The sequence below is a fragment of the Herpailurus yagouaroundi genome, unplaced genomic scaffold (assembly GCF_014898765.1).
Source record: "Herpailurus yagouaroundi ecotype Mexico unplaced genomic scaffold, PumYag 163, whole genome shotgun sequence".
Lineage (NCBI taxonomy): Eukaryota > Metazoa > Chordata > Mammalia > Carnivora > Felidae > Herpailurus > Herpailurus yagouaroundi.
The window spans coordinates 37,342,611-37,369,423 of NW_024412404.1; the positions used below are offsets into that span (position 1 = coordinate 37,342,611).

General features: G+C 49.7%; 1 protein-coding gene across 5 annotated transcripts; it reads left to right on the forward strand.

The window, feature by feature from the left end:
* The first annotated feature begins 2,600 nt into the window (after window positions 1–2,600).
* ZFYVE27 (zinc finger FYVE-type containing 27) lies at window positions 2,601–24,706 on the forward strand. Of its 5 annotated transcripts, none has more exons than XR_005793598.1 (13): window positions 2,601–2,707; window positions 3,939–4,136; window positions 8,400–8,470; window positions 10,319–10,505; window positions 13,353–13,448; window positions 14,048–14,160; window positions 14,884–15,023; window positions 15,608–15,679; window positions 17,274–17,294; window positions 17,458–17,602; window positions 21,502–21,696; window positions 22,004–22,085; window positions 23,085–24,706. XR_005793598.1 is itself a non-coding variant. In XM_040486074.1 (13 exons), exons 2-13 carry the CDS (start codon window positions 3,940–3,942, stop codon window positions 23,147–23,149), a joined length of 1,236 nt encoding a protein of 411 aa, XP_040342008.1. In that variant the 5' UTR covers window positions 2,601–2,707; window position 3,939; the 3' UTR covers window positions 23,150–24,706. The 5 variants fall into 5 exon arrangements, 3 of the variants coding, with proteins under 3 accessions (XP_040342008.1, XP_040342007.1, XP_040342009.1); XR_005793599.1 differs by lacking the exon at window positions 23,085–24,706 and adding an exon at window positions 22,500–22,600; XM_040486074.1 differs by having other exon boundaries at window positions 21,650–21,696.
* Window positions 24,707–26,813: the final 2,107 nt, after the last annotated feature.

The window sequence follows — 26,813 nt, forward strand, 5'->3', positions numbered from 1 at the left end:
TATATATATATATATATATATATATATATATATATATTTGTTTATCCCTGCATATTTTATCTGTGCATTCATTAATGGACACTTGGGTTACTTCTACATTCCTGGTTATTGTGAATAACGCTGCTATAAACATGGGCGCATAAATATCTCTTCGAGATCCTACTTTCAGTTCTCCTGGGTATATACTCAGAAGTGGCATTGCTGGATCATTTAATTTCTTGAGGATATGACATGTCGTTTCCCATAGAGGCTGCACTATTTACATTCCCAACAATGGTGCACAAAGAGTCCAGTTTCTCCACATCCTCACTAACACTTGTTATTTTCTCTGTTTTATTCATTTATTTAAAAATAAGCATACATTGAATACTTACTGTGCCAAAGCTCTATACTTGGCAGAAACTGGGGCTGCCAGGATTTTAAGTTTCAGTTTCTCTGCTCTCCCGAACAAAGCGGGGGGGGGGGGGGGCGGATTATAGACACAGGTTGAAATGCAAAGTGATAGGTGCTTAATAGGGGATGGATCAGAGTTCTGTGTAAACACAGAGGAGGAAATGAGAAATTATTTGGGGAAGGCTTCACAAAGGACTTGACATTCAAGCTGGATGTTAAAGGTCTGCAGGAGGAGGTCAGGTGGAGGAAGAAGGATATTCTAAGCCCACAGAGCAGCACATAGCAGCAGCTAGCCTCCAATATGGCCTCCAGGATGGCCCCAATGACTACCTCCTGGCAGTCATGCTCTTGTATAAGCCTCCCATTATACATTGGGACATTGAATAGTTCTGACCTGTAAAACCAGTAGGATGTTGTGAAAATGACCGTGTGTCCTTCTGAGGATATATCATAGATCTTGTGGCTCCCTCTTGGATCTCTTGCTCTGGAGGAAGTCAGCCACCATGCCAAGAGGACGCTCAAGAGGCCTTCTGGAGAGTGCCAAGCCGTGGGGAACTGAAACCTCTTCCCAGCCTATCAGCATAAGAATGCCAGCATCAACTTGTCAGCAGTGCAAGGAAGCCACTGTGGAAGCCAGTCCCCCAGTCTCATCAAGCCTTCAGATGATAGCAGCCCTGTCCAACATCTGACTGCAGTCTCACGAAAGCTGGAGCCAAAACCGCCCACGAAGCCACTCTCCATTTCCTGACCAAAATCACCCAAAAGCCAAAAACCAGTGTGAGAAAATATATATTTATTATTGTTTTAAACCAGTAAGTTTTGAAATAATTTGTTACACAGAATGAAATAACGAGTAACGCTCAAAGCATGACAAAATCTGGCGTGCGGTGGAAATGGTGGCAGGAAAGGCCACAGACAGAAACTCCCAAATTCAAAGGCAGCTCTGAAACCCCAAGGTTTATGTAAGAGTGGGTGAGGGAGCCATCTGGTGGAGGTAAGCTGCTTAGACATTCTCTTCTCTCCCCACTCCTATTTTCCAGCTTGTTCTACCCAGCATTTCCCACTAGTATTTCTCCAAGGGCCACAGTGAGGTTTATGAGTCAATCATGTGGGTCATACACACTGTCGCTTAGAGATGCAAAGACTAACATCTGGAAAATGTCAAGTTATTACTTATCTTCTTTTACTAGTTTGCTCTCCTTCAGTCTCTTTCACTTATCAGTGGCACTAGGATTTGGAGCAAAGAATGAAGACTCAGAATGTTGGAGAAGGGAAACAAGGAACTGGGAGAACTTCATTATACTAAATTCAGAGGTAGATTCCCCAAAGCAGAATCCAGCTGACCAGTCTCTAATTACCAAGGGAAGTCTTTGTTCATCGATATTGGCCATGACTGTTGTCCCTTTCTGGCCTTCAGAGCCTTCTTGTATCCTCCAGTGTTCCCCCAGAATAATGCCTAGTTCTTAAATAATATCTCTCAATTGCAGAGCTGCCAGAAGAGAGAACCAATTATACTACTAGCCACAGCCAGTGTGAGACCAGTGATCCAGGCCCACGCAAGGAGGAGCTGCAAAGACACTAAAATTTACCTTCGGAGTAAATTACTGATGGTGAAATTTCAGGTAGTTAAGATATTAAAGAAAAAAAAAAATCTTTCTACACTCACCCTAAAGGAGCAGAGGCAGAGTGCAGCCGACAAGCCTGACCTAGACACAAAGCCTCCTCTGATAAGGGAGAGGATTTCTGAATATAGCTTGGTCCGGGCGGTGATTTCGAATCTGTTCACATTCTAGCTGTTTGGAAGGGAAAGTGATAGTTTCCAATTGGGGCAATCAAGGAAGGGGTACAGACATTTGACTCCTGCTTATACGGATCGGTTCGATTTGTACCAGAGTGGCGAGATGCGTGACCCTGAAGCACGTGCTCCCACCGATCTGCGGTATTTTGCGAATCCTGATCACTCAGGGACCCAGCTGAGCGTGGGCGAGGCTGAGGGAGGAAAGACGCGCAGGCACAGGGCTGAGGTGGGCGCTCACCTGTGCTAGAGTGGGCGGAGCTAAACGCCGCAGCGGGGGCCGGAGGCGGGGCGGGCGCGATGACGTCACGGGCACGCCGCCGCTGAGCAATTCGCGTCCCGGAAGCGGCGGCGGCGGGGTAGGCGGAGGAGGCTCTCCGATTTGCGACTTCTGAGGCCCTTGGAAGAGGCTTGTCGTCGGGGTGGGGCGGGCCTGAGGAAACGCTCCTGGGCCCAGTGGCCCTTCCAGTGCTCCCTGGCCGTCCCCGCCCCTCCTCTACCAACCCAGCGACCGGGCAGGTGAGGTGCCACCCCTCCCCATCCCCTTGTCTCTGCCAAGGGCACGGAGTTGGGCTCCTGGACGCCGCAGGGGCCGTCACCTGCGGCCTAGCGGCTTTGGGCGTGGCCTTCCCTGGTCTGGGCCGAAAGGCCCCATCAGATTCCCTGGGCTGCGGTGGTGGTAGTCCAGGCCTCTGCCTGCGCAGACCGGCTCCCCGCCCACACGGGCTCTTACCGCGCCCACCCCGGGTCCTTTTATCCGATCTCCTTCCGCGGACATCTCGGGCTCCCAGTGTCCTCTTTGTCACATCCCCACCCCCTTCAGGTCGCAGTCCCCTGCGTGGTTATGTTGCTGTGCTCCGAGGTTTTGATCACTTGTTTTCTGCTTAGCATTTGGGGTAGGACTTTGAAGTTAGGAAAGAGGGTGAGGGTTCCTGCGGTTCTCCCCATCGGAGAGGGGAGATGGGAACGGGGCCTTATGGAAGGAGGTGACTGCCTCTCCGGGTTCAAGGGAAAAGGGAGGGTAATGGGCAGGAATGGTACAGGAAGTGGTTGGGAACAGAAGGGAGAAGAAAGGGTTAGAAGATGTGACAGGGCAGAGAAAGCACTGGAGTCCTGGAGGATGGGCAGTTCATTCACTCATTCAGTTCATTCACTAATTCACTGATCATAAATTAACCGTCCACTATGTGCAGAAGTAGTGGTAAATGGAAGGCATAGTTTTTGACTTGGTGGAACTCCTACTAAAGTTAAGAAGTGTAGACCGGCAAGAAAGCAGGGAGTTTTACTTTGGTGTGATAAATACTGTTAGGGCAAGTTCATGATCCTTTAGGATCATTGGGGATGGGCGCCCATTCCAGACTGACGGTGTTGCAATGTTTCAGCCAATACCTGAAGTATGAGTAGGAATTAACCAGGTAAAGAGTGGGTGAAAAATATTCCAGGTCATCATTTCTTTTTAGACAACAGACTGCCTCTTCCCAGCAACCATGTGTTCTTGGTCTTTATGGTTTATACTCTTGATGGATCTGTGGGGAAAAGACATTAGATGGAGAGTCAGATGAGCCGGGTTTTATATCTGGGTAATTCGGTTCACCCTGCTGAATGGTGTTTCCTCTCTGTGAAACGGGTATTCCATCTGTAACCCTTGCTACTTTACAGGTTTATTCTGTAATAAACCTCATGCACCACATGAGATAGTGTGTTGGGATTGGAAGTGCAATGCAAATGTCAGGAATTATTATGGTTACAGGATGCAGACATCAGAGCGTGAGGGGAGTGGGCCAGAGGTAAGCCCCAGCGTGATGCCTGAGGCTCCCCTGGAGTCTCCACCTGCCCCTACCAAGTCCCCGGCGTTTGATCTTTTCAACTTGGTTCTGTCCTACAAGAGGCTGGAGATCTACCTGGAACCCCTAAAGGATGCAGGTGACGGTGTCCGATACTTGCTCAGGTAATAGACTTTGTAGAATTGCTCTGATTGCTCTGACCATCTGGGCCTTCTGCTTTCCTGCTCCATAGTTGTGCTAGCCATTTAGGCAGTGGCCGGGCTGTCCTTTCTGCCCTAGTGAAGAGCAGTTCTGGGAGGTCCATTGGTTCCCCGGGCTTATTCCAGGCCCACCCCTGGAGAGGCAGGCCCTGGAAACCATATGGCCTTTCATCAGAGTTTCTTTGTGGTTCAGTAAGATCATACCTCAGGACTGCTAACTAGCCTTGAACACCGGGCCTTCTAAATCTTTAAAGCGGGTTTTGTTTTTTTTTTTTCCTTTCTCAGTATCGGCATAATTAATATTAGAATTAGAATATAATTTTGAACAGAAGTTAAATGTAAATACCTATGAATTAGCAGGTACCGTTTTCACTAACTTTTTTTTTCAATAATCTTTTGGGATTATGGATCTCAAAATTTTTTGTTCTTATTTTGCTTTGATTTTCATTCTCAATAATTTTAATTTTTCCCTTTTCAACTCACTTTCTTATCTTAAAGAATTTTAATTACAGATATGTACTATTTCACTTCATAAATATGTCAGTTTATTTCTAAGTAATAAGGACATTTTAAAAAAATGTTTTATTTATTTTTCAGAGCGAGAGTGCAAGCGAGGGAGGGGCCCAGGGGGAGGGAGACAGAGGATCAGCGGTGCTTACCGCAGTGAGCCTGACATGGGGGCTCCAACCCACAAACCGCAAGATCATGTCCTGAGCTGATGTCAGATGCTCATCTGACTGAGCCACCCCGGTGCCCCCTGGACATTAAAAAAAATCTTTTTTAACGTTTATGTATTTTTGAGAGAGAGAGAGTGCGAACTGGAAAGAGGCAGAGAGAGGGAGACACAGAATCTGAAGCAGGCTCCAGGCTCTGAGCTGTCAGCATAGAGCCCAGTGTGGGGCTCGAACTCATGAACTGTGAGATCATGACCTGAGCCGAAGTTGGATGCTCAACCCACTGAGCCACCCAGGTGCCTTCGGACATTTTTTTTTTTTTAATAAGAAAAAGCAACACCACACCTAACAAAGTTAACAATAATTCCCTGATATCATTTTATATTCAGTTCACGTTCAGATTTCCTCAGTTGTTGCAGGAATGTCATGTTTTGGCCAAATCAGATTCCAATCCAGGACTGTGCATTCTATGTGGTTATTGTGTCCCTTAAGTCTCTTTCAATCTAAAATGGTTTCTTTTTCATGATACTGACTTGCTGGAGACTGAGCTGACTGTCCTGGAGAATTTCCTACTTAGATTTTTCTGGTTGCTTCCTCATGGTGCAAATTGGAAGTTAGATTTAAAGGCTGGATCAGATTCAAGTGAAACCCCAAAGGTTATGTATTGCTAATATTGGGAGCCACATAAAATCTGGTTGTCCTACACAGCCCCTACATAACCTGGGGCCTGAGTGGGACTTTATGGGGTCACTGAATCTCTTGAAACCATATATATATCTTTGTGCACACATGTGTATTTCTAAGGAAGAAGCTTCTAATTTTCATCAGATTCTCATACAGATCTCTAACCCTCTAAGATGTCTGAGAGAGACAGGTAGGAGGCAGGGTTAGTGCAGTTGGGTTAATCTCTAAGAGTGCCGTTGAGTATTCATTCTTACCTCAATCTGGAAGTAGTGGGGGAGGTTTGTTTTTTAATTTTAGAGAGAGAGCGAGAGAACATATTTGTTGGGGGAGGGGGCAGAGGGAGAGAGAGACAGAGAGAGAGAGAGAGAGAGAGAGAGGGAGGGAGAGAGAGAGAATCCCAAGCAGGCTCCACGCTCAGCACAGAGTCTGATGTGGGGCTCGCTCTCACAACCCTGCAGTCATGACCTGTGCCAGAACCAAATGTCAGATAGTTAACTGACTGTGCCACCCAGGCACCCTGCAAGGTTTGTTTTTAACTCTTTGAACAAGGCCCCCTAAATTTTTCTTGTTCACCCCAGAACCCCCTTAATTTATGGCATTAACCCTAGAGATGAGCTAGTTTGTGTTCCAGAGGAATGTTCTCTATTAGATCACTGTACTCTTGTCACGAGAGATAGGGGAGAATGGACTAGGGGCTTGTTTTATAATCCCACCATGATTGTCCAGCTGAAATGAATTTTAGTCTTCCTTAGGGCAGGGGGTGGGCCCTGGTGTTTTCTGTGCACACATGCAAGCATGTGTGTGTATGTGTATGTGTTTTACCCTTCTGTGGCAAAGTGCAAAAGTAACTATATCCTGTCCTCCTTTTCTACCACTGGTCTCTTAGTGCTTCTTGGAACTCGTGTTAGGGTTTTTCCATTTTATGAAATTAGAAATCTGAGGATGTGATGGGATTGATTAAAGCTGGATGGGGGGGGAGCAGCATTTGTTCTAAAAAGCCCCCAGGAGCTTGTCTTCTGTGCCAGGGGAAGACAGAGCACTGGTCTGTGAAAATGGCTGTCAGATTAATTTGTGCTTTTGATTGTTCTTTTCTTAGTAAAGAGGATTTGACTTTCAAGAGGGACCTAATCTTGAGCTTTGTCTGTTACGTCTGAAGCCTAGAGCTGCGTTAGATTTTTAAAAGACTCCTCTTCTGGGATCAGCTACTCTAGTGGGTGGGTCTCCATGACCAAAGTGTCAGTGAAGATATGAGACAGAATGGGAGAGGCTTTACAATGAAAGTGACTTTAGTGACTGTATGATGTTTTTATTTCTGAAATGAGATCGGCCTTAGACCTGATTTTTAATTTGCTTTTACGCTGGTACCTGCCGCTGGATGGTTCTGAGGCCTAATTAGGATGGTATAGAGGGAGTATGCTGAATTTTTAGAGAAAGGTCGAGAAAGGTCATTTTATTCCCTTACTCAAAGTAAAAACAGCACATAAGTTAATGAATCTCATTTAGCAACTGAAATACCTCAATCACAGCGAAAGAAAATACATTGGAGTTCTGAATATGTTGCTTACCAGCAACTTACCTGTTTATTTTTCTTTGACTCTTCCTCTGATGGCTGACCTTAGAAATGCTATACTGGCTCTTTCGAGTATGGGTGTCGGGCTTCACTGCCACATCTCTGCTCCTTTTTCCCTGTTAAATGTCCTTTATGAGGGGCGGAGCCAGCAGCCTTTGCTGGTCTTTGTCAGCTCGAGCCTCTGGTCTTCTTTCTTTCCTCTTTGGGGGCTTGTGCACTGCTCTTTGGTGGTGGTGGTGGGCTGGGCCTGCGTGGGCCCCCAGCGCTGCCGGTTCACTTAGGGGCATAGCTGCTGAAAGGATGCTGTGTGCTGGTTTCAAGTTCGGTTTTGATAGATTAAAACGAAACATCATTCTTTCTCCTTATTTATTTATTTTTTATTTTTATGTCTCGAGAGAGAGGGAGAGCATGCGATCTCACTCGAGTCGGGGAGGCGCAGAGGGGGAGAGGGAATCTTAAGTAGGTGCCATGCCCAGCAGGGAGCTCATGACAATGAGATCATGATCTGAGCTGAAACCGAGAGTCAGACACTTCACTGACTGAGCCACCCGGGCGCCCTGACTTATTTTTATTTTTTGAGAGAGGGCAAGCACGCACTCTCGTGCAAGCCAGAGAGAGGCACAGGGAGAGAGAGAATCTTAAGCAGGCTCAGTGTCCAGTGTGGAGCCTGACCCAGCGCTCCGTCTCACGGCCGTGAGATCATGACTTGAGTCGAAGTCAAGAGTTGGACCCTTAACTAACTGAGCCACCCAGGCACACCCCTATTTTTTCTCCTTTTGAATTAACATATGTTAAAATAAATTCACAAAATTTGAGAAATAAGAAAGTCACAACTGGGGTCACAGAAATCCTTCATGTTTTGTCCTCTTGATTTCTGTATTAGATGAATTTGGCACAGTGAATATATGGTTCATGTATTTTTCTAAGGGAAAATTTTAAAGAAGAAAGTTTGTCATTGTCACCTCTTAAAGGGACCAGAACCTTATAAAACACAGGTTAAACAGTATTAACTGGGTTTCTCAATGGATATTTTATAAATTCTTCTTCTGGGAGAAAGTTCCATAGGTATTCTAGTTCTGACAGGATACCTTTTCTCATCGCAGGGCCTAATGTGTGACCTTAACTCCTCCCCCAGGCGCCTGTCCACATGAGGGACCCACTTTTCATTTCTCCTTGACACTGTGAGCTCCAGGCCCCCTCCTCTTGCTCCTGGTTTTGATGACCCACCCGTGGTAGCCATCTCCCCTTCCCACTGGAGGAGTGGCCGTCTTTGGTGACCAGGCCTTTCTTGTGTTGTAGGTGGCAGACACCTTTGTGTTCCTTGCTGACCTGCCTGGGCCTCAACATCTTGTTCCTCACTTTGAATGAAGGTAAGAATTGCTTCCAGGGGCCAGGGGGTTTTTGTGAATGAATGTGGGAAAGAATTTCAAGAAGTGGCTGCCTGTCTTGCCCTGGAGGTGGCTTTGTTTCATGTCTGCTTGATGTCAGAAAACTGGCTCTGGAGAGACACTCTGGGCTGGAATCCTGGCTGGGTGGTTTGGAAGACTTTGGGCAAGTTCTTGAATCTGTTTGTTAAGGCCTAATTTTCCTCATCTCTAACAGGAGGGTGCTTTCCTCCGAGGGTGGTTGTGCGGAGTGAGACAGTCTATGTATAACGTTTAGCACAGTGTCTGACACAGAGTAAGCAGCCGATGTATGATAGCTATTATTATTATTTTTGTTTCCTTCTTGACTGAATGCTGGCGGATTGACCTTTTTCCATTTTGACTTTCAAGCTGATTCTGGGGTCATTGGGGCATGACATGGGGTCAGCGTACCAGGAAGGTGAATAGATTTTTGTAGAGATTTTTGCCGTATCTCTGGATTTTCTCTGGCTCAGCAAATGAGCCTGGAGGGGGGCTGCTGGGAAGTCACCAGCAATGAGGGGTCTGTGGTGTGGAGCCTTTGAGGGAGACGGGTGGACAGGTGGGTGGCTCTAGGGGTCTTGGGTAGTGATGTCTCCTGGGGACCTTTTGTGACGAGATATACCAGGACCCAGCCGGTTTCCTGTTTGGAACTGGCAGGTGGCTGCAGAAAAAGCTGAATCCCTAGGGTGAATGTGTGAAGGGCCTGGGACAGAATGTTCTGAGGAGCTGGGACCTTTATTCACATTTTCACTCTTCTTTCGAACTTGCATTTCTCAAGTTTCTCCTTTGTTTCCTATGGAGATATGGATTTGATGGGTTGAAAATAAACCCAGTTCACAGAAGACCTCGTTTTTTGTTTCTTAGTAGGACTCTTTGCCTGTTCTAAACTCAGATATCCTTCTCAGGCTGTTAAGATTTTTCTTAACATATTTCCAAAGTAAATCATATGACAGATACTTAACAAGCATTTACTCTGTGCTCAGTGCTCTGTTAGCTTGCTTTGGGGGTACCGTACTGCATGGACCAAGTTTCTTCTTTGGATTTTCTCTCAGCATTCCCTTTTCTTAGTCCACAGTGGTCTGGTCTGTGGTATTCCAAAAGCCAAAAGAAAGACTTCTAATCTGTCCCAGTGGCCCAGAGGTCAGCACGTCAGTCAGGGGGTGCTCCAGCGGCCAGACTCCAGGCACGAGCCACCTACTGTGTGCTAGCATGAGTTTTTTAATATTAAAAAAAAAAAAAAAATGGGTCTGGGGCTATAGTGACCAAGCAAATGAAGTCCCAGCCCTCAAGAGCCTATATTGTGAAGGAGACAACTATACATATCGTCAGTTGTGTGGCTATAGGAATCCTATTGGAGGGCTATAGGAATTCTTTTTTTTTTTTTTTAAATTTTTTTTCAACGTTTTTATTTATTTTTGGGACAGAGAGAGACAGAGCATGAACGGGGGAGGGGCAGAGAGAGAGGGAGACACAGAATCGGAAACAGGCTCCAGGCTCCGAGCCATCAGCCCAGAGCCCGACACGGGGCTCGAACTCACGGAGTGCGAGATCGTGACCTGGCTGAAGTCGGACGCTTAACCGACTGCGCCACCCAGGTGCCCCAGAGGGCGATAGGAATTCTACGAGGAAGACTAAAGCTGAGTTAAAGGGCTGGAGAGGGAGCAGGCCAGATACTGTGTCATGCGAGGTGATCAGGGAAGGCCTTCTGGACGGAGCCCTGGAGGAGGTGAGGGAGCTAACACGTGGGCATCTGGTGGGCAGAGGCTGCCGGTCCTCGCTACCCGTTCACCTGCAGTATCGTCGATCCCATAGGTGCGTGGTACTCGGTGGGTGCCCTGATGATTTCAGTGCCCGCCCTCCTGGGCTACCTTCAGGAGGTCTGCCGGGCACGGCTGCCTGAGTCTGAGTTGATGCGGAGGAAGTATCACAGCGTGAGGCAGGAGGACCTCCAGAGAGTTCGCCTGTCTCGCCCCGAGGCTGTGGCTGAGGTGAAGAGCTTGTGAGTATGAAAGGGGCTGGGGAGGTGGGAGGCAGTCACGACCGCCGCACTGAGTACTTGCTCTGTGCCGGGCATTGTGTTAGGCAAACCACAGATGTTATTTCCTTTCGTCTTTCCACCAGTTCTGGGAGGTAGCTGCTATTATTATCTTCCATTTATGGTTGAGGAAAGAGGCACACACAGCTAAAAGGGGACCATGGTGGGACGAGAATCCAGATCTAGCTGATTTCACAACAGTTTGTGTTCTTTCCACCAGAGACCCAATTTAGGGTCTTGACTAAGCATGTGCGCACAGGAGCCAGGGTTCAAATGCCAGCTCTTCCCTTTACTTGCTGTGTGACGTCGGGCAAGCTGCCCAGCCTCCCTGTGCCTCGGGTTCTTCATCCGTTAAATGGGATAGTAGTAGACTTACCTCATAGGTGGGTGTGGAGAGTAAATGAGTGTCTGGTACCCAGGAAGTGTTCAGTAAATACCAGTCACCATCACTGTGCTGTTGAGAGGCTTCCTAAATGTGAGAGAGCTGGTACTTCTGAAGAAGCACCTTACGACTGGTGAATAACAGTAACCACAGCATCTGCAAAGCTGCAGACAAGAGTTACAAACAGACGGAGCCTGGGCCTGGCCTGAGTCAGTTATCTGGAGTGGGTCTGGGTATCTGTGTTTTTTAAAAAAAAAAACAAACAAAACAAAAACCACAACAAAAAACCTTTTTATTTTGAAATGACTTTAAACTTAAATGGGAGTTGCAAGAATAATACAAAGAACTCCCTTATGCCCTTTACCCAGATAAAACAATTACTAACAGTTTGCGACATTGGCTTCATCTGTTGCTGTATCCTTGCACATTATTTTTTTTCTTCCTGAACCATTTGAAAGTAAGTTGCAAACATCATGCCTGTTTACCCCAAATGCTTCTTTCCTAAGAGCAAAGACATCCTCTTAGATATCCATAATCCTCTAATCAAAATTAGGAAATTTTACGTGGCTAACGGCATTAGTGCAATTATCTAATACACAGTTCATAATCAGATTTTACCAGTTGTGCTAATAAGGTCTTTTATATGAATTTACCCCGATCCAGGATCCAGTCCTGAGTCATACATTACATTTAGTTTTTATGTCTTCTTAGTCTCCTGTATCCTGGAGTAGTTCCTTAGTCTTTGTTTCTCATGATCTTGACTTTTTTTTTTTAATTTTTAAGTTTGTTTATTTTTGAGAGAGAGAGAGAGAGCAGGAGAGAGAGAGAGAATCCCAAGCAGGCTCCACATTGAGTGCAGAGCCCAATGCAGGGCTCGTACTCACAAACTGTGAGATCATGACTTGAGCTGAAATCAAGAGTCAGACGCTTAGCCAGGTTGAGCCACCCAGCCAGTTGAGCCCTATGACCGTGACATTTTTAAATGAAAAGAAAACTTTTTGACATTTATTCCTTTTTGAGAGATAGAGCTCAAGTGGGAGAGGGGCAAAGACGGAGGGAGACACAGAATCCGAAGCAGGCTCCAGGCTCCGAGCTGTCAGCACGGAGGCTGATGCGGGGCTTGAACCCATGAACCGTGAGATCATGACCTGAGCTGAAGTCAGATGCTTAACTGACTGAGCCACCCAGGCACCCGGGTATATTTTTTTTATGTTTGTTTGTTTTCGAGAGAGAGAGACAGAGTGTGAGTGGGAGAGGAGCAGAGAGAGAGGGAGACACAGAATCGGAAGCAGGCTCCAGGCTCTGAGCTGTCAGCACAGAGCCCGAACCCACGAACGGTGAGATCATGACCTGAGCTGAATGAAGTTGGATGCTCAACCGACTGAGCCACCCAGGCACCCCACACCTTGACTTTTTTAAGTAAAAACAAGATTATTATTTTGTAGAATATCCCTTAATTGGGGTTTGTTTGTTTCTTTGTAGTTAGATTAAGGTTATACATTTTCGGCGGGAATGTCACAAACAGTGTGTGTGTTGTTGTCAGTGTATCCTGTCAGGAGGTACGTGATGTCAGTCTGTCTTGTTATGGGAGATACTAACTTTGATCAGTTGGTTAAGGTTTCTCTATCAGACGGCGGCCATTGCTGGGTCTTTGCCTTGATCAGTTTATTACTGTGATAGTTACAAAGGTGATTTTCTAATTGTCATTGTTAGCTGGTATTCCGCTGTAAGAAAGAGCTCTTCCTTTTACCAATACGAACTCAAGATTCTTAGTTTTATTTAATGGGTTATAATCCATTACTGTCATTATTTTGATCTCAGACTGTCCTAGGTTTGGCAGTAGGAACTCTTTTGAAATGGCTCTTGTGTCCTTTCAATATGTCCCCATTATTTTTGAGTACATGTGATGTTCAGATTTATCTCACGCTTGTGCTGCCCCCACTCTAGAATCAGCCATTTATCCCCAGAGCCCTTCAGAAACCAAGATCTGGGTGCAGCGTGCGTTCATTGCTTCTGGGAGTGCAGCCATTAAAAAAACCCTCCCAAGTGAGTCTGCCTCACAGCCCAGGTGGAGATACACTGATATCCATCCTGCCATTTATCCCGTAGCTGCAGTGTGTTGGGAGGTGGGTACCCTGCTCCTCATTTTATGAATGAGGAAACTTCAGCCCTGGGAACATCAAGTAGCCCAACATCAACAGCCTGGAAGAGACCCAGGCAGGAACCTGTGTCCTGTTCACACCTCAGGAGGGGTCCTGAAAAGGGGACTGAAATGTATGCAGTTTCTTCTGAGCTCTCTGGCCCCTCTCGTGGGTTTGAAGAGACCAGCTGTGCCTAGCTAGCCGTCTCTGTGAAGTCCTGGGCTCTGTGGCCCTGAGCTCCGGCCGGCCCCGGGGTGCGCGGCTCACAGAAACCCTGTGTGCCCGCAGCCTGATCCAGCTGGAGGCCTTCCTGAGCCGCCTGTGCCGTACCTGCGAAGCTGCCTACCGCGTGCTGCACTGGGAGAACCCTGCCGCGTCCTCGCAGTGAGTGGCCCTCGTTCCCCCCACTGCTGTTCTGCTGGGATTTGCCGCTGGAGTCCCTGCTCGCCTAGCTCAGGGGCAGAGAGCCTCTGAGACTCTTGTGTGTAAACCTGCACATAAACCTGTGAGCTGGAATGTACTGCTTTTGTTTAGACACTTTCGGGGGTGGTACAAATAATCATAGTAGTAGAAACATGTCCCTCCATGTAATCTCTCACCCACTTGTTTGACGAGCAGATCTCGTTGGTTTATTATTATTATTTTTTTTTAATTTTTTTTTTAACGTTTATTTATTTTTGAGACAGAGAGAGAGACAGAGCATGAACGGGGGAGGAGCAGAGAGAGAGGGAGACACAGAATCGGAAGCAGGCTCCAGGCTCTGAGCCATCAGCCCAGAGCCTGACGCGGGGCTCAAACTCACGGACTGCGAGATCGCGAGATCGTGACCTGAGCTGAAGTCGGACACTTAACCGACTGAGCCACCCAGGCGCCCCTCATTGGTTTATTATTAAGCGTGCCTGTTGCCATGTGGGTGTGCTCCAAATTGGTTTCCTTCTGATCTTAAGAATTTCTGACCCTGTGGTTCCTCTCTGTCCATGCAGGTTCTATGGGGCTCTTCTGGGCACAGTTTGCATGCTGTACCTGCTGCCCCTGTGCTGGGTCCTTGCCCTTTTAAACAGCACGCTCTTTCTGGGGAATGTGGAGTTCTTCCGAGGTAAGCCCTGGACAGCTTGACAGAGTTGGGGCCCAGGCTCTGAGGGCTAGGTTAGGCTTCCCCCGTTTACCAAGTCTCTACAGCTAATCGTCTGTTTGCTGTGCCATCCACAAGGGGGCAGCACCACGCCAGGGTAGTTTCTCAGAGGGTCCCCGGGATGTGCATCTCTCAGATGTCAGGTGGGATACAGGGAAACAGGCAAAGCTGCTGCTGTAGGGTCCCTCTCCCTTCCCAAAGCAGGTGAATCCCTGTTTACATGATGTGGTGGCTTCTAGGAGGCGAGGGAGGGATGTTTTCCCAGTGCTGCCATCCGCCTCCTGAGATGCTGCCAGTACTCTGTGGTCCCAGAGTTCTTGTCGGCTGTCTTGCTTCTAAAGCAGTCAGGCAGTCTGGAGAGGCCCTCAGTCACAGAAGTCCGGGCCTATGCATATGTTTGGTGATTGCTGTATTTTTTCTCCTGAGTAATTAATTACAGAAGCTGTAATTCGTGAAGCACTTAGTACATTTAATCTCTGTATTGCAATCGCATGGGGTGGGTGGTAGTATCTCTGTTTCGTTTACGAAGCTTAGGTTGGGTGACTTGTTCAGAGTTAGGAAGGGGACTTTCTTGCTGTGGAGAGTGGGCCGCTGGTGGAACAGGCCAGCCACCTGCAGAAGGGGGTCCCCCAGGGCACCGCTCATTCCATCCTGTTTCTGCCTCCCCCCGGTTCTTGCCCTGAGTAGTGGTATCTGAGTACAGGGCATGTCTGCAGCGGCGGATGAACCCCAAGCAGGAAGACGGTGTCTTTGAGAGCCTCCCGCTGCCAGATGCTGGGGGAAAGTGCGCCCTGCCGGACTGCACGCCTGCGCCCACACCCACGGAGGTGAGCGCCCCCCACTGTCAGGGCAGAGCCTGCTGTGGGCAGGTTGTGGGGCCTTCCCGTTCCCAGCTTATTTATACTGCACAGCTCCTGGCCTTGTTCTGGTTCCCGCTGCTTCCCCGGCCTCATTTCCTCTGAAGTGTTTAATAATAATAATAGTAACCGTAGTAGCAATTGGGCGCTTTGTTGACTGCTTACCCTGCTGTAGGTGTCAACCCTTGGAGGTGTAGGTTGTCTCTGAGAATGAGAGGATCCTTTTCTGCAGAGGAGGTGGCCGGGGCACAGAGTAGTTGCCTGCACATGGTGCGGCCAGGACTCAGACCAGGCCCTGTGGTTCTAGAACCCATGCTGTCGGTCACTGTGCTCTGCAGCCACCGTAGGGCCACCTGTGGTGTTGGGCCCATCCCCCTGTCCTTGGAGGTCAGAGGGTACTCTCCTTCTCATGACTTCTTTCTTGCAGGTGTGCCACCTCTTCTGGGCAGGGACAGATGTTCTGGGGAACCTGGGTGCTGGCTCTGCTGCTAGTGGCCTCTGCCTAAGTGGGCAGGGCCGCGTCCCTCCCCTTCTGTAATCCTCTCTTTTCCCAGGACCTCACGCCCGGAAGTGTGGAGGAGGCCGAGGAGGCTGAGCCTGATGAGGAGTTTAAAGATGCGATTGAGGTGGGTGGTCCTTCCCTACGCCCCCTACCCACCAGGCAGATGGTCCGGGAGCCAGCTGGCTTTTTGTGTCCCAAATGTAGGTTTTTTCAGTTCTCTTCTATCCAGATCAGCAGCCAGAACTGGTTCTGAGCTAGAACTCACTGCACGAAAGGGTACCTGTGAACTTCCACTCATACTGTAGCTGACCTACATCTCTCAGGGTGCCCAGGGCAGCGAAGCCTCTGGGAAACACTCTGCAGTTGGCGGGGGGGGGTCACTTCCCACCTAGACTGGGGACTCTGGGCTTGGTGCCTTTGATGTGGGGAAGGCAGATTCGAGGGAGGGCATTGCCCTGGGCCTCTGACTGCCCTTATGCAGAATGAGATTAGAAAGATATCTCTTGGAGGCAGGAAGGGGAAGCTGGAGAAAGTGGTTGCAGGTCAAGTAATAGGTCAAAGAGTCTTCCTGATTTTAATTTTTTTAAATGTTTTATTTTTGAGAGAGACAGAGACAGAGTGTGAGCAGGCAAGGGGCAGAGAAAGAGGGAGACACAGAATCCGAAGCAGGCTCCAGGCTCCAAGCTCTCAGGCCTGATGTGGGGCTTGAACCCATGAACCGTGAGATCATGACCTGAGCCAAAGCTGGACACCAAACCGACTGAGCCACCCAGGCACCCCGAGTCTTTCTCATTTTAATACAGTGGTTCAAACTGGTAGTTCACAGAAGTGTTTTATTTGGCATGCAAGACTTAAAAAATTTACAAATGGGGAGGAGATCTTAATGAAAAGTCTGGATTTTCAGTGTCTTCTGAAAAATCAGAAGCTCTGGTAGCCCTGAGTCTTCAGTGGTCAGTGTAGCTGAGGAGTGACTGTCCCCTTTAGAAAAATCGCCTAGTCCCCATCACTGCCCCCACTCCCCTTGTCCCCAGTCACTGAGTCCTTATGGTGGTTACTGTTTACTGTCACAGCTGTGCTATTGTATTTCTGTATAGCAGAAAGTCATTTCTATGTTCCTTTGTAAGTGGGAAATTGAGGGATAAGAAATGGGGTTTTGTGAGTTGCCCCTGGGCCTGTGATTTGCCCTAACTCACCTCTCTCGTTTTAGTCCCATCCACGTAGGCAGTTAAATTTTCAGCTACTGAAAGATTTCTCCAAGACATTAATATGTGATTGCAGACTGTGCATCTTGGTGGGGGTGGTGGTGGTGGTGGTGGTGGTGGAGGATATATACAGCCAGGACTTTCAAGTGTTTTTGTTCATAACCCACAGTAGTGAACACATTTTATATCTTAGTCTAATTCACACTTATGTCTGTAAAATATGTAAAACTTAAATGAAGCAAGTTTTCTGAAAATACATTATAAATTTCTGCTCTGTTAAAATAACAATCCACTTAATTTCACCCAATTTGAAAAACAGTAGTATACTGCTGCTCCCAGTCCTGGGATCCTTCTTTGGGCGCCTCTGTGAATGGGTCACCCTTTGGGACGTGCTCAGACAGAACTCAAGAGTGGCACTTCTGTGTTTCCTTTTGCCTGGGCGCCCCCTCCCAGCAGCTTCCTTCTTCTTGCTATCTCTCTCTTTTCTCTCCTTCTCCCCTGCTCCTCGGGAGGCAGGAGACCCACTTGGTGGTGCTGGTAAGTAGGAGCCTCGGTGAGCTGGGCAGGGGCTGGGCAGGGGGGAGGGCGACTGAGCCAGCCATCACCATGCCTCCTGGGTCTGCTGTGCTGGGTGCCTCTGCACGTGGGTCCCGGAGCCCCGCCGCGAGGTGGGCAGGACTGGAAGGAGCTGTTCCCGCAGGAGGATGACGAGGGTGCCCCGTGCCCAGCAGAAGATGAGCTGGTTCTGCAGGACAACGGGTTCCTGAGCAAGAACGAGGTGCTGCGCAGCAAGGTGTCCCGGCTCACGGAGCGGCTCCGCAAACGCTACCCTACCAACAACTTTGGTATGGCCGGGGCTGAGGGACGGGGGCACCGTGGGCACCGTGGCCACAGGGCCAGAGTCTTGGAATTGTGGGTTCTGGTTTGTGACCAGAGCAAGGAGTGAAGCTGTGTCCCCAGGCCCCTGGGAAGGTAGCAGACACACAGTAGGACTGCCAAGGGAGCAAGTGTAGGTTCCTTCGTGTCCCTCTGTCCTTACTGAGTATTAGCTTGTGGGAAGTTGAGGCACTCAGTTTGAGAAATGCCGCTCCAGGACTGTAGAGATGTAACCCTGAGACAGAGCCTCAGAAGGCAGTGGAGCCTAATGATTGAGAATAGAATGTGGAGTCTGATTGCCTGGTATAAATTCCAGCTCTGCTGGGTGTCTTTGAGCAAATTACTTAATCTCTCCGTGCCTTGGTTTCCCCTTCTGTAAAAGGGCAGTAAGAATAGTTCTTAGCTCACAGGACTCTTATAGGTCTCTAATGAGATGATGCTTGTTACGTGTTAGCACAATGCTGGCTGAGTCATGGTAAATGCTTAATAAGGGGTGCTGTTAGTATGAGAGGGCTTGGTCCATTCTGCAGGTGCCGAGGAGCTTGTCTGGATCTTTCCTATCCAAGTTGAAACAAGTTGAAGCAAAGATACTTTTGTATCTTCCTCTGCCTGTGATAGAACCTTGAGGTCCCTTCTCCTCAGCCAAGTGCTTACTTTACTGGGAGGTGGGTGTGGGTCAAGGATGGCAGCTTTGGAGAAGGGTGGACTTGACTGTTAGCTCTGTGGGAAACCTGACTCAGGCCAGAACAGCGATTAATGAGCCACACAGAGTTCTGGCTGAAGAGCGCGGGTGACTTGGGTGCTATGATTGAGGAAGAGCCTTACTTGTACCTAGTGTCAGCTGACAGGGAAGAGGGTGAGGTGGCTATACTGTGTGTTCTGGTGGGAGTGAGTTCTACGGCCTGCACCCTGGGAGAAGCCCCTGGGATTTGTTTTGAGGAATTTGACCCAGAGCATCCGGGGACCTCCCTTCCTGCCCTTGTAGCACCCAGCGCAGTTGTTTTTCAGGATTAGAGGTCCTCCACATGCTGTGTCTTTCAGCTGTGTGAGTGTCCCTCAGTCATTTCAAGTTCCATTTTATTCATGATGATCACCAGCTTCTCTGGAGCTCTGTGTTCAGCGCACTTGCATGTACGTGGTCTCATTTAGTTCCGATGGGAGATGTGCTAGGGACAGGCAGTTCTTAGGGCTTAGAAGCAGCCTGGGTCCCAGAAGTCCCAAGTGACGTTACAGAAGAATTAGTACTCTAGCTGTAGCATGTGATTCATTTGTATCTGAATTTTAAGTAAAGGGCCTTAGGTGTTCTCATTTGCAGGTGAGTAACCTTGGGTGAGAAGAGTGATTCGGCCCATGTTCTCAGCCAGTAAATGGTCGAGCTGTGACTCAAATCCAAGCCATCTGCTCTGGCTCCTGTGTTCTTGTTTTTCTTTCTTTTTAAAAAAAATTTTTTTTCTTAATGTTTATTTATTTTTGAGACAGAGGGAGACACAGCGCAAGTCGGGGAGGGGCAGAGAGAGAGGGAGACACAGAATCTGAAACCGGCTTCAGGCTCTGAGCTGTCAGCACAGAGCCCGATGCGGGGCTCAAACCCACAAACTGTGAGATCATGACCTGAGCCGAAGTCGGACGCTTAACCGACTGAGCCACCCAGGTGCCCCTGTGTTCTTGTTTTTCTAACTCATCTTCCTCCTTTTGCCGTAGTGTCCGAAGTCCTCTCGTTTTATGTCTGTCCCATTTCGGTATTTGATTTTCAGTTCAGATAATCCCTGCTGGGATGGGTGAAGGCCTTTTAGGTTCACATGAAGATGGCAAGGGCAGAAAATGCTTCTTTTTCCCCTCTTAATTTTACATTTTTCGAAACTGCTCTCTGTCCCTTCCTTGAGATGCTCTCAGGGTCTTTGCCATGAGGTCAGCCGTAGCAGCTCCGCTTCTGGGTCTGGCTCCTGCAGGCCAGCATGGGGTGAGCCACTTTCAGGGCCACTCCGTTCCAGATGCCAGTGGATGATGGGGGTGCCTGGGAAAAATGAGGACAGGCTGCTCAGGAGCTTCTCTGTGGCCCCCCTCTGTCCCAGAGGCTCTGTGACCATTACCGTTGCAGGGTCCATGTAGTCCTGGGCTCCTCCCTGCTCTGCCTGCTCCCATGGCATCATCACATGGTGAGTCAGGCCCTTTGCTGAGAGTGAGGGCAGGGAAAGTTGGTAGATGCTGGAAGAGAATGGGTGCTTCCTCCATACACCTGTCTTGAGCCGGTGTCAGCACCCTAAGCCCTCCTTGGCCCAGGCTTGTGCACGGCTACTTGGGGGACCACATGGCAGCCTTGGGTGGCTTGGCCTTGGCACTCCATCCTGGACGTGGATGTGAGTGTCAGTCTTTGAGTGGCTCCGGTCCCCTGCCCCATGCCCATGCCCCTGCTCCCCTTGCCGAGGAGGAGCATGGATGGGTGGCTTTGCCCACATTCTTAGCGTGGGGGCCAAAGTCTTAGCGTGGCCCGATTCTTTGTTTGGCATCAAGGCAGCGGCCCCCGCTATGCCTTTCCATGTCCTTTCCTCTGCTGGGCCATGAGCCGACTGGCAGCAGTGGCATTCACCTCGTACACCTTGGCCTCAGGTTTCTCCTTGCTCTAGCTTGGGCCCTCCTTTCCTTGAACGCAGGGAGTGTCCTTTAGCAAGAGCTGCACGGGGTTCTGGCAGAACAGAGGAAGGGACCACAGGTAGCTGTCAATACAGCTTTGGGCCTTTGCATGAAGATGAGGCCTGGGTTCCTGTACCTGGTCATACAGGTGGTTCGAGAGGCTCAGCAGTGCTTCCTGAAGCTGCCAATTGCTCTGGCCAGATCGCAGGAGGCCTCTGGGCCCCAAGTTGTAGACACTTACTCCAGTAGCCTTATTATCTGCTTCCAAGTTTTCCAGGACTCAACTCAGCCTCCTGCTGGGCTCTGTAGCCCCTTCCGGGAGCACCCTCGTGCCTTTCTCCCCTGGGTCAGTGCCCCGGGCCTGCGCGGAGATTTCTGCCTCAAACCACAGTCTGTGATCCTGGGGGCAGCCCTTGGAATCTTCTTTGTTCTCTTCAGGGTTTGCTTTTGTTTGTGGAGCTTGGAGAAGCCAGTGTGGCTTTTCCTCCTCCTCAGGTCGCCTCCCTTTTGGTTCTCATCATTCACTTGCAGGCCCCCTCTTCAGCAGACTGCCTTTGCCTTGGTCCACCTTTTCCATCCTTAACTTTCCTGGAAGCATGAGTGGGTGGTGAGCGCAGCGGCCTCTGAAAAAACTTTCGGTTCCCTCCTCCCTGTCTCTCATCTCTTCTCACACCCCCTCCCCTCCTCCTGTGCGTTTGCTAAGCTGCTGTTGCTCCTCTGCCACCGTGGTCATGGTCGCAAATTGTCATCCTGTGTGGTGGTTTAGGTGGGTCTGTCTTGCAGCTCTGTCGTGCTCCCTTCTGCCCACCTCTCACAGTGTCTGTGCCTCTCTCTGCCCTGCGTGACTTCTTGGAGGATGCCTGGTTCTGAGGTCCTCTCCTGGAATCTTTAGATGGCAGGAAGCAGGAGTTGGGTTTTAGGAGATGTTTCTGAATTTACCTGTGGGCAAAGTATTTGCAAGGAGTATTTGTGAGGAGACACTTGGGTAGGGGTTGTGTCAGGCAGGTTTGGTTTGCGCTCTTTGGAGCTGCCTTCTCTGAAGGATGCCTGTTGTCAGGTCCTCCCCAGCTTGGTGTGATTTCCAGGGAGCAGATTCTGCTGGATGTTCTTCGGTTTTGGCTGGACCTACAGGTGGAGACTTTAAGTCCTGGGAAGGCCTGTGGACCGGCAGCTGTGTATGGTCTGGAGACATGGACTCCCAGGGACTGTCAGCTTGAGTCCTCCCTTCTGTCTGCAGATCTGGACTTTGCTCCCTTGTGCACCGCTCCTAGCACGGTGTCTGGGCTGGGCTGGTGTCCTGAGTGGGCCTGTTTAGAAGAGCCAGGGGCAGGTGAGAGTTCAGGCCTGGGTTGGGTCAGGGCTGAGCTGCTACCTCTGTTTGTCAGGGAACTGTACGGGCTGCTCGGCCACCTTCTCAGTGCTGAAGAAGAGGGTAAGTCTCGTTGACGGTGTGTTTTCAGGGGCTTGGGATGAGATGCAGGGGAGTAGTGGGGAGTCGCTGGGCCACATTGGTCCTGGGGTCCGAGGTTTGCTCAAATGAGCAGGGCTTCCCTACCCCCATGCCCACGCCTTCACCAGCCCTCCCGTTGGATGTTGTGTTTGCTTTGTCCTGCCCCACTTGGGCACCTCCCTAGTCCCACAGTAGTCTCTGGTTCCTTGGGTGGGATCACCTGGTGGAAAGGAGGTGGGCTCTGGGTGTGGGGGACGCATCTGATACTGACCTTGGCTCTTCTCTGCAGCGAAGCTGCAGTAACTGTGGAAACAGCTTCTGCTCCCGGTGCTGCTCCTTCAAGGTGCCTAAATCCTCCATGGGGGCCACAGGTGAGTGATGCAAGTGGCCGGGGGTCAGGCTGTTGGTAGGGCTTGGTGGGTTCCCGCTTCCTCCAAGGGGTGCTGCAGTGTGGGAAGGGAGTAGGGGCTCAGTGAGAAGGCAGGGGAACTCGGGATCCTGTCTGGCCCGTAGAAACATTTTCCATTCTTTAACACACAAAACACTGGAGTATTTGATGCATGCAAAGGAACCTATTTAACATATCTGAATTATAAGGTGTAATCTAAATACCTGTGGCTGCTTCACTGAAGTTAAAAAAAGAGAGCATTAGCAACACTACCGAGCCTCCCTGGTGCCATCCTGCCTTCCCCAGAGGAAGCCACCGTCCTAAATTTTATTCTTGTTCTCATTACCTTGGTAACACTTAACAACAACAACAAAAATAATTTCTTTTCCTTCTATAGAAGCTGTACATACTCATTGTAAACAAAAGATACGGATAAAGGGAGAGCACCAGTGTGCATGTAGGATAAATGCATATGCATCTTCTAAAAAAATTGGGAGCATGTTTTTCATACTGCCTGAAATATGTTATAATCACAAATCGAGGTTTTTTGGTTTTCTTTCTGGTCATGCAAGTAACATGGTTATTCTAGAAGATTTGGAGATTACGATACAGAAGAAGAAGGAAGAAAAAAATAATCCTGTAATTTTATTTCCTAGAGATAACCACTGTTAAAACATTTTGGAAAATGAACTTTTGGTGTTGTATTTAAAAAATATTTTCAATGGGGTTTTGTTGGTGCCAAAATAATTTCTAATGTAGAGCACCTGGGAGAGGCCTGCTGTTGGTATGGTCACTCCTACAGTCCCCTGTCCCCGTGGAAAGAGAAGTCTGAGGGCAGGCTAGTGAGCTGGGTTAGTGAAGATGTGGGCTGGCTGGTGGGCAGCTCTTGTGGGGCTTTGGGGGTTGGGGAGGTGGTTGTAGTATTGGGGCCATAACCAAGGGGCATGAGGAAGTGTCTCACCAAGTTCTTCCTCCTTTTCAGCCCCCGAAGCCCAGAGAGAGACTGTGTTTGTGTGTGCCTCGTGTAACCAGACCTTGAGCAAGTGAGAAGAGGGGCTGGGGTCCAAAGTGGGCGTCGGTCCCTGGGGCCAGCAGCAGGCCTCACCCTCCCTAGCCGCATGTGGTGTGTGCTGGGCAAATGTGGCCTGAACGCTAGGTAGGCGTCCCCTTCCTGTCCTCGCTGTCTCCAGCCGGATTCTGGAGCTGTTCCCCACTCCTGCGGAGGGCTAGTAAGCAGCAGTTCTCGAAACCCAGAGGGAAGAGGAGCCCCTGGAGGGCCTGGCATATGTGCCCTCCTCTGCTCTGGACTGATCAGTGGACTCAGAGCTGGGCAGGGAATATAAACTAGAGGGCAGGAGTGAGCTAGGCCTGGTCTCTGTAGGGTCTCTGAGCATCAGGGCATCTCTCCACACCTGACAGTTCTAGGAGACCAGAGATCAGAGACTGGGAAAAGAGATTCTTCCTCTGCTGGTTGCTGGTCCAAGCCCTTGGCCCCTGAGAGCCTGCAGAAGGGCCTGGACGTGCCGTGACCCCACTCTGCTTTGCGAACGTTCCTTCAGGCATCAGCATCTCCTTGTTTCTCCACCAGAGGGTATGGCCAGGGCTAACCAGACCGAAAGTCCTTCTAGAAACAGGGTTGAAATTTCCATGTTCTCCCAGAGGAGGATGTGTCTAGGAGGGCCTGTCAGAGTTCTTTAGTATTAAGTGGGAAAAAACATAGGGATCCCCAGCAGCTCAAAGGGCCTCAGCCTTACCTTGCAGAAACCTTCACTAGCAGAATCTCAGGCCACATATTACCCTGGTGACAGCTCCATTGGGTAGATGCCAGGCATTCAGATCACTCTTGTTTCTTTTGCTCGGAGCCTTGGGCATCCCTCCTCTGGCACAGAGCTGCATTTCTCTCCCTGGCCCCTTGTCCCATGGAGTGTGAGATAGGCAAGCAGAGCAGAGGTCCTGAAGCCCTTGACCCTTGGGGGCCTGGGAAGTGTAGGATCTCTCTGGGCTGGGTCCTAGACTCTGGCACTGTTCCCCAGCAGGACAGTCTCGCGGGTTAAGGCCACTTGAGGTCCCCATCCTCTACAACAGTTTTATGTTCACTCTGGACTTTTAGGCCGTCAGTGTCTCTCCCTAAGCCTTGAGCAGGCTCAGGCACCATTTCCCTTCCTTGGAGCTGCCCTGCCTTTTTGAAGTATTTATTTATTTATTGCATGGTTCCTGGGAGCAGGTGGCACAAGGAATGGAATGAAGAAGAGTGGGGTGCTTCTGTTCTAGGATGCTTCCCCGGAGCCACGGGCTGCCGGGGACCCAGGACCCATGGGAGGCTGAGCAGAGATCCAAGGAGACGGGCTGGGGAGACAGAGGCCATCTGAGGCCAGCTTTCTCGCCAGGCCAACCAGTGTAACTAGGGCCGGCAGTCGGGCCTGCTCCAGGCCAGGGAGGTGCAAGTCCCTGGGGAAGTGGGCAGGCCTTGGTATACCCCCTTCCTCAGGCTCCTCTGTTAACAGATGAGAGTGAAGTACCCTGTGCTTCATTTACACTGGAGAGGAACGGAAAGGATCTCTGTGTGTATGGAGAAATGTCAATAAAAAGGCCTCAAGCTTCTTATGTTTTTGTCCTGGTCCTTGCACTAACCCTCCTCCTGAGGCTGGAGAGCCAGACTCCCCCTGCAGTGGCAGAGTCTGCAGGCTTGAGCTGTGCCTGCAGGACGGGGCTGGAGGGGGTGTGGACGCTGAAGTCTGGGTGTTTGCCGGGGCAGGGGAGGAAAGCCGTGCCTTGTGCAGGTGGGGCTTAGCACATGTGTGTCGGATTGACTTGAGGCTCCGTCTTGTGACCAAATTATGAGGGGTCGGGGTTAGGACCAGGGCTTGGCCAGCACTAAGCAATGCAGGCTTTAGAATGGAAAGATTTCAGCTAATCCCTCTTAGAAAGCAGAAAAGGATTGGCCCTCAGGCTGGAGGCGGCCGAAAGAGGATTGGCTGTGAGATGGGACGGATTAGCAGTTCTCTGAAAGCAGGGTTTGTGGGGTGTTTACTGGGTGCCAGTCTCAGTGGTAAGTGCTTTACACACATTATTCTCTTTATCCTTAGGATGGCCCTGTGAGGTGGGCACTCTTCCCCCATTTTATAGGTAAGGACATTGAGGCCCAGGGAAGTTAGGTAGTGGTAGTGAAAGGTTTCACCTGGCACTTTGCAGACCAGAGCTGAGTTTGAGCTGGGTCTTCCAGACGGAGGCCTGGGGCAGAGAACGGGAGGAGAGACCCTGCCTCAGAGTTGAGGTTAGGTTGCAGCCACATTGTCACGGCCCCCTGCATATGCAGCTCACAGAGGCCTTGGTCTGTGGCGATTCTTCCTAACTCAGGAAATTCCATATGGGAGAGCCCTGGCAGCTCTGAGGGGCCTTGAGAGGCAGGGAAGCAGCCAGGACCCCTTCCTGGCAATTTTTACAGAAGACCATGTTCACTTTAAAAAGCATCAGAGTGGCCTCAGCAGCCTAGTGGTCCATAGGAACAGTAAAGATGTTGGAGGAGCGGAAAATAGGGCCTTGGAACCAAAGGGGACAGCAGTGATCGTGCAGGCCCAGGGGAGAGACTACTGGTGCTGTGCCTATGCTCTCGTGGATGGCGTGTGTCGCGGGGAGTAGCTCAGTTGGCAGCCTGTTCAGAGATCATCCAGACCAGCCCGTCTGGGAGCGACACCACATCCATTTGAAGATACGTGTTCCCACAGCATTAGAGGATGGAACCAGAAGGGCCCTTCTCAGTGCAAGAGCAGCCTGTGTTACCCAGGGACAGTCTGGTGGCAGTAAGGAGCAGGCACTGCTATGGCCAGCCCCACACGTGGCCCTGCTCTCCCATCGGCGGCGGCCATGCTGGAATGAGTTGCCACAGGGGCATTGCCTCTAGGCCTTTCTTTCTGTGCTGCTTTCCTTTGTAAAATGGTCATAATAGTGACCTCTACCTTTTAGGGCAGCTGGGAGGAGTCAGTGAGCATGGAGCAAGGCATGGAGCACGGTGCCGGGCACAGGCTGAATGCTCCATAAACACGAGTCTGTTACTACCATCCTGGCAGTCTTACAGTGAAGATAACTCTGTTCTAGATGGCCTGGGTGGCTTAGAACGGTGGTGTTTTATTTATTTATTTTTTTAAATCAGAGAATAATCTTAGATTATTATTCAGGAAAGAATCAGGCCAGTGTGTAGTTTGAAAAAGCAGAGTCAATATTTTGGGAAAAGGAAAACAATGCCTAACGTTGATGAAATAGTCTGTAGCATGAGTAGCATCTGGGACATGGGATACCGGGGCTTGGGAAACGTGGGTTTCACCATCCGGGGTCTGGATCTTCACAGAAGGGAAGCCAGGGATAGACAACTTTCAAGTGCAGGTACCGCTGGGAAGATGGAGCCATGGAGGGATTTACCAGGATTGGACTGTGTCTTCCAGCTGGCGGGGGTCCACGGCACGGAGAGGACCGAATGTGAGGTGGCTTGGAGGACGGACTGGCCATCAGAGAATTGGATGCCTGGTTTATTATTATTTTTATTTATTTATTTTTAATGTTTATTTTTGAGAGAGCGTGAGCAGGGGAGGAACAGAGAGAGAGAGGGGGACAGAGGATCCATAGCGGGCTCCACGCTGACAGCCTGATGCGGGACTCAGACTCATGAACCACAAGATTGTGACCTGAGCCAAAGTCGGATGCGCAACTGACTGAA

Coding starts and splice junctions, on each gene's coding strand:
- ZFYVE27 (XM_040486073.1), top strand. CDS start 3,940: ATGCAGACATCAGAGCGTGAGGGGAGTGGGCCAGAGGTAAGCCCCAGC. Junction 4,137..8,399: donor GGTGTCCGATACTTGCTCAG/GTAATAGACTTT, acceptor CTTGTGTTGTAG/GTGGCAGACACCTTTGTGTT. Junction 8,471..10,318: donor GTTCCTCACTTTGAATGAAG/GTAAGAATTGCT, acceptor TCGATCCCATAG/GTGCGTGGTACTCGGTGGGT.